The sequence below is a fragment of the Beta vulgaris genome, chromosome 9, assembly GCF_026745355.1.
Source record: "Beta vulgaris subsp. vulgaris cultivar EL10 chromosome 9, EL10.2, whole genome shotgun sequence".
Lineage (NCBI taxonomy): Eukaryota > Viridiplantae > Streptophyta > Magnoliopsida > Caryophyllales > Amaranthaceae > Beta > Beta vulgaris.
Window position 1 is genome coordinate 8297329 of NC_079210.1, and position 6530 is coordinate 8303858.

General features: G+C 34.4%; 1 protein-coding gene across 2 annotated transcripts; it reads left to right on the forward strand.

The window, feature by feature from the left end:
• Nucleotides 1-953: 953 nt before the first annotated feature.
• LOC104902917 (E3 ubiquitin-protein ligase RZFP34) lies at nucleotides 954-5329 on the forward strand. Of its 2 annotated transcripts, none has more exons than XR_791401.4 (12): nucleotides 954-1183; nucleotides 1383-1470; nucleotides 1578-1637; nucleotides 2604-2636; nucleotides 2737-2814; nucleotides 2897-2940; nucleotides 3590-3630; nucleotides 3724-3806; nucleotides 3912-4003; nucleotides 4584-4678; nucleotides 4767-4805; nucleotides 4904-4999. XR_791401.4 is itself a non-coding variant. In XM_010690857.4 (12 exons), the coding sequence occupies exons 1-12, from the start codon at nucleotides 1074-1076 to the stop codon at nucleotides 5009-5011; spliced, it is 846 nt and encodes a 281-aa protein (XP_010689159.2). In that variant the 5' UTR covers nucleotides 965-1073; the 3' UTR covers nucleotides 5012-5329. The 2 variants fall into 2 exon arrangements, 1 of the variants encoding a protein (XP_010689159.2); XM_010690857.4 differs by having other exon boundaries at nucleotides 965-1183; nucleotides 4609-4678; nucleotides 4904-5329.
• The last annotated feature ends 1201 nt before the right edge of the window (nucleotides 5330-6530 follow it).

Sequence of the window (6530 nt, forward strand, 5' to 3'; positions counted from 1 at the left end):
GTTCAGCTCTTGACAATACTTTTACTCTCACATATCACTATTCAATTCAGTTCAGTTCAATTTAGTTCAGTTCAGTTCAATTCAGTTCAGTTCAGTTCAGTTCAGTTCTGTACAAATCAGTTCAGTTCAGATCAGTTCAGTTTAGTTCAATTCAGTTCAGTTCAGTTGTTTTATGCCGAAGAGAACAGACCCTAATTCAATTCAATTCATTTCAATTCAATTCAATTCAGTTCAGTTCAGTTCAGTTCAGTTCAGTTCAGCTCCAATAAGTTCAGTTCAGTTCAGTTCAGTTGTTTTATGCCGAAGAGAACATGCCCTTACTCTCACATATCACTATTCATTTCAGTTCAGTTCAGTTCAATTCAGTTCAGTTCAGATAAGTTCAGTTCAGTTCAGATCAGTTCAGTTCAGTTCAATTCAGTTCAGTTCAATTCTGTTCAGTTCAGTTCAATTCAATTCAGTTCAGTTCAGTTCAGTTCAGTTCAGTTGTTTTATGCCTAAGAGAACAGACCCTTAGACAATTTTTGAAGAAGAGAAACGTCGAGAGTAAAAAGAAAAGGGACCAATGTAAGAAGAGAGAGATAGAGATAAAAAGAATTTATTATCGAAAAAGAAAGTGTAGCAAATAATGTGAAACTTTCCACAATGAAAAGTGTAAACAATATTATTAAACGGAAGAATTACAAACTTACCAATCCAAGCATAACACGAACCGAGTTGATATGACCTGAACGGCTGAAGCCGACCTTAAATTAACCTTTTATCAATCATTGCTGGTACAAGCTACCGAAGAAAAAATCAAAAATCAGGGGGCCAGCTAACAGATTTAATTCAACCTGTTTTGACAAATGATTAAAGAACATGACGATAGATATTATCCGCTCCACATCAGCTCTTACGCGCGTCCAAATCAGCCTAAGCTGTTTCGGCCAAATCCTGCAGCCATCCCATATAAATTCCCTTTTCTATTTGCTGCCTTTCGCTGCCACTATATCTTCTTCTTTTTTAGGTGCACTTTATCTGAATTCAGTTGCTCTTGAACATTGTGAATTTCTCTTGCATATTACATAAAAATGAGTTGTGGATGTCAGACTCAATTACCCATAAATAGCCCAGAAATTCATTTCGAGGTTTCATCTTTTTCTTCTGTGGATTTGATGGAGCTTGCATCTGGAATTCATGGGTAGGTCTCATATTTGCCAATTTCTAGTTTTTATTGTGTTGTTTGTATTACACTCAAGTTTATTATTTTCTGAAAATTTTGTTTGTTTTAATGTTGGTTGTAGTATTTGGTAAATTCTTGATTTTCTAAATTGGTTTTTGTATCTTAATATTGTGTGAAGTTCCCTGAATTTTAGATTGATTTTTGATGTGTAAATCAGATGTAGGCATTACAGGAGAAGGTGTAAAATTAGAGCACCCTGTTGTAATGAGATATTTGATTGCAGGCATTGTCACAATGAAGAAAAGGTGCGTGATTTCTTGGGTAGTTTTTATAACTTTAGCTACTTTTATTTGATTGTACGTGCACCTATATTTCTAGATTCTGACACAACTTATGCCCTGAAATTGAACAGAATTCTCTCGAAATCGATCCTTTGGATCGACATGATATTCCCCGGCATGAGATTGGAAAGGTTTGCCGTCTTTTATTGTAAATTTATTGTTGTTATTCATGATACTATCCTTACTAAATTATACTTGATGTATAGTTTCGAATCGAGCCACATACTATTGAAAATGCTCTCACTATGATTGCTTGATTTTGTTATATCTTGACACTATAAACCCTTAGGACAGTTATGTTTCAACTTTCATTATAAAGAAAGCTATATTTGTAAAGCAACTATTTTAATCAACATGATTTATGTACATATGAACTCTTTGTAATGGAAAGTTTCCTCTTTGTTGCGATATCCTATTCAATTTCTAGATCCTTTTACTAACTTGAGGACTATGTTGATGAGACCAATGAGACCTATCCATGCTGTAGAACATGTTTTTCTTTGTAAAATGCATGGTAATAAGATATCTGAATAATGTATTTATTAAGTCTGTGAAGTACATTGTTGAGGAGATAAAATCATAGTGTACTTGAATTCTGATTAGTTTTTGTGCTGTTAACGAGGCTGCAACAATTGTAAGCATGTAAGCTATCTTTTCAATGGACGGGAATTTCATTTTGTCAGACAATGTGCCGTAGACCTTAATACTTGCTAGGCTCATCATGGAAAGTTGAACTTGATAGAATCTGAAAACACAATGTGCTTAAATGTTACTCTTTGCATTCCTCCTGTATAATTGCCCATATCTCTAAATAATGCCGTATCAAATTCATTGGCTGATTTTCAGATTAGTATATAAAATTTTGAACTTTCCCATATTGCTTTTGATGAAATTTCTATCACAAAATTATGAAAGAAAGATAGCATTGGTACGATAAAATTGTAAAACATAAAATATGGAAGGATCGTTATGGCAATTTAACTTGACTACTTAGATAAAGAGAGCCCTAATCAAACGTGGCTCATTAATTAGGGATGAATTTTTATTTGCTTGGTTTATCATTTCCTTCTTTCATAATGTCCGTTTGTGTGATTCAGGTTATATGCTCCCTTTGTGGTGTAGAGCAAGATGTAAGTCCTAACCCTTCGATATTGATGTTGGTAGATTAGTAGTAGTACCTTTTGGAAGAGAATGAGCTCAAGAACTCATGTGTTTATGCATATGCTGCAGGTTCAACAGAACTGCGTCAATTGCGGGATTGTCATGGGAAAGTACTTCTGCTCGAAATGCAATTTCTTTGATGATGATGTAAGCATCTAAGTAATTTGAATCAGCTATGTCATTTTTCAATTAATAATTTGGTACGAAACTGATTTATGTCGGGTTGCAGGTCTCGAAGAAACAGTACCATTGTGATGAATGTGGAATTTGCAGGTATCTATCTTAGCTTGTGGCTGCCTTTATCACATCTTCCTTCTCAAGTTTTTATGTAAATCAAAACCAAGAAGAAAAAGGTGTCACAGAAAATGCAGTTTAATTGTGAAAATTAGTTGTTTGTATTTACTTTTGTAATCACTCTTTTCTCAACTTTTAATCAGAAGGCAGGCTATTTTGAGCATATATTCCCTAAAGTCTTAAACACACAGGGTCCTTGGGGTGACCATTTTGATATATTGTTGATCAAAGTGAGCTCTAATATTTCCTTTTTCAGGATTCTTTTACTAATGTATGACTAAAACTGGTAATAGTGATGATTCTAGCTTCGCTTAATCGTGTAATAGTCTTATGCGGTTATGCCATCAAAATATTACTCTTCTTTTGTAACCACTTTTGCTGAACGCTGTGAGTTCAAGTTTGTTTCATAGTGTTGCTGACTCATAGTTTTATGATTATCCACTGTGATATCCGAAGCGTCTTGTTTGTCATGGTCGTATATATATAGGTATAATTAATTAAATTTTCCTCATCTAAGTATACTCTAAAACTTAGGAGAGTGTGCCTTGTTACATTTGTCACATGTATTTGGTAGTTATTTCTCAAAAGACTTTGTGGCATTTATCTCTAAGTGGTTCTGTTCATGCAGGACTGGAGGGGAAGAAAACTTCTTTCATTGTTTATCATGTGGTAAGACCATAAAACCTTGCTTTGATACTTCCTTCTTAGCCTTTATATGCCGACTCTAAAGTGTTTAACTCTTGTCCATCCCACCCTAAATAGGTTGTTGTTATCCCAAGATTATGAAGGATACACACAGGTGCTTGGAGAAAGCAATGCATCAGAATTGTCCTGTTTGTTGTGAGGTGAAACTTCTCCTCTGTTTTCCTCTTTATCCTGTAAAACAAAAATGTTAGGAAAAAGGAGTGTTACATCTTATTGAAATTGGTGTCACCCTTATTAAATTGCAGTATTTATTTGATACAACAAAGGATGTTAGTGTACTTGCTTGTGGGCATGCAATGCATTTCGAATGTGCTAAACAGATGGAGCAGCATTACCGGTAAGAAATCCAGGACATTAAGATTTAGATTGAACTTCTTCTTAGCGATGTGCTAACAATGTAGGATTTATAATTCTTCTTGGATCATCCTCAGCCTGGATTATTAACAGGCACATGCATAATTGAGCATGTTCAGAAAATTGTCACATTTATTAATATAGTTATGGTCTATAATTAGAAATTCCAAACTTCCATTGCTTAAATTAAGTGATGAGGAGAGGATGCCAATGATCCAATTATTATACAAAGTTTTTCTATCAAAACATATCTATACTTCGGATGAATTGTGACACTATGACAACTAGCTCTTAATGGACGAAGTCTAAGTTAAGAGTAACGAGATTACTGCTGTAGGAGTCTTATGGTTACTGCTGAATCACACCCATACTTCTTTTCCTATATAGGTGCTTTTTATTTTTCTTCTCCCCCCTTTAGAAAAGAGATAATTGGTCCGGAACCCAGAACTTTGCATAATACTTATAGACACCTTCTATGGGTACAATATTTAGAATATCTTTTACTAATTTTTAACTTTCTGTTTTATTATGCTGAATTACTTAATCTGGCAACTATTTTTCAGCCAGTTGATATGTAAACCCTTGCAGGTATGCATGCCCTATTTGCTTGAAATCTATGTGTGATATGTCAAAAGTGTGGAAGAAGCTCGATGAAGAGGTTCGTATATGATCTCCTTTACTTGCAGTGATTTACGTCTTTGTTGTGTCGTTTTAACTTCAACAGCTGAAAAATTATAATTTTTCAGGTTGCTTCCACACCATTGCCTGAGGAGTGTCAGAGGATGGTAAGTGACTATGTTAGCTACTCTAAACTTTTCACTTCAGAAGTTTCAGTTTATGCATATCTTATTGTGTATTTTTATTGCTTTGCGGGAAATATTAGGTGCAAATTCTTTGCAACGATTGTGAGGCTACTTCTGAAGTCCAATATCATGTACTAGCGCATAAATGCCTGAACTGCAGCTCCTACAATACAAAATTGATACGATGAGCTCCCGGAATTTCAAGTTCACTGACTGTTTAACAGGCGGAAAAAGTATTATCAGAATTTGATGGAGGAATATGTGATAACACTGTTGTCCTTTGATGAAACAATACCAGAGAATACATGGCTAGATAGCACAAATTTGCTGCTGATCCATATCTCTTGTAACAATACCAGAGAATGGGATCAGAATCTCACTGCTTTATATTCTTTGTTTCATTGATCACTCACATATACTAGTCATGTAATCCTGATTACTGACTGTGGTTGCCCACATAGGCCTGCAGTTCATCTATTGAGCGAGGCATCATTCTTTACAGTTTAGCTAGTTGTCAGTGGAAGTTTATTGGCTGGTCATTTGACATATAATTGCTTGGAAAGTTTGCCAATTTTTATTTGGAATCATTGAACTCGTATATAAAAATTCAATACAAAGTATAGGCCACTTTTGACTTCGTTAGTCAAATCATACAAACTTCGAAGCGCCATTTGTTGGAATTTTGGTAGGTTGTGATATGAAAATAATAATTTAAATTCTTTTGTGACATGATTATATTGTGTATGGTATAATGAGAAAATTTAATTGTCAAACATGGTTTAATTTGACCATAGAGTTGACTGTGACCATAGACCTCAAACTTGTAATCTAATACGTTAAGTCGTTAACCACTTAAATGGTATCAACCTCCAACTCTTGTATAAGAAGACAGAGGTCATAAATTCAATCTCAATCACAAATGGAAAGTATGATATATTGTTAGATGTGGTTGATTGGTAATATAGTTGTAACAAAGAATAATTTTATCTTATAAAAGTATATATATATTCTTAGATGCATATACTTTATTTGAATAAGAGGAATTGGAGAAAAAGAACAGTCCCTTTCGTTCAGATGAGAAGTGGGACTTGGGAGAAGGAAAGCGAGGGAGAGAAGAGGTTTCATCTTCCATCTTTCCTTAGATAAATACCATTCCATAAAAATTGACGAGATTTAAAGGGAAAATGCTTAAAGGAATCTTTACCTTTCCCTAGAGCTAGTAAAATAGACTCGTACTCGCTAACACGACAAGAAATACCCAAGTCGAGACCCATTTTTCACCCAAAAGTGACCTCTCGAACTAGTAGCGAAAATTGAAATAACTCGACCCGACCCAAAAAAATAGACCCGAATATTGCTCATACCCAAAGATAACCCGGCCTGAATATACCTAACCCAAAAGTGGACCGAAAACTATGATATGAACCCGACCCAACCAGGAGATAATGGTACAATCTTTTTCACGAACATTAAAAAAACGATCATAAACTTTCTTGGTAGTTAGGTTCGACAACCAAATAGGAAAAAAAAAAAAAGAAACATAAATAACTTCTAGTCCTGACCAAAGTTTAAATATAAACTAGTTATTAGGCCCGGGCTATGCCCCGGGTAAGAAAAAATTTCATTTATTAATATAATACTTTATGATAATAAATTAATAACAATAAATACAATTAGTTTAGTGGTTAAGACTTTAGTATATGTACT

What these genes read in the sequence shown, in the direction of transcription:
- LOC104902917 (XM_010690857.4), top strand. Translation starts at nt 1,074, where the DNA reads ATGAGTTGTGGATGTCAGACTCAATTACCCATAAATAGCCCAGAAATT. An exon ending in CTTGCATCTGGAATTCATGG is followed by an intron (nt 1,184 to 1,382) that starts GTAGGTCTCATA and finishes TGTGTAAATCAG; the next exon opens with ATGTAGGCATTACAGGAGAA. An exon ending in CAGATGGAGCAGCATTACCG is followed by an intron (nt 4,004 to 4,608) that starts GTAAGAAATCCA and finishes AAACCCTTGCAG; the next exon opens with GTATGCATGCCCTATTTGCT.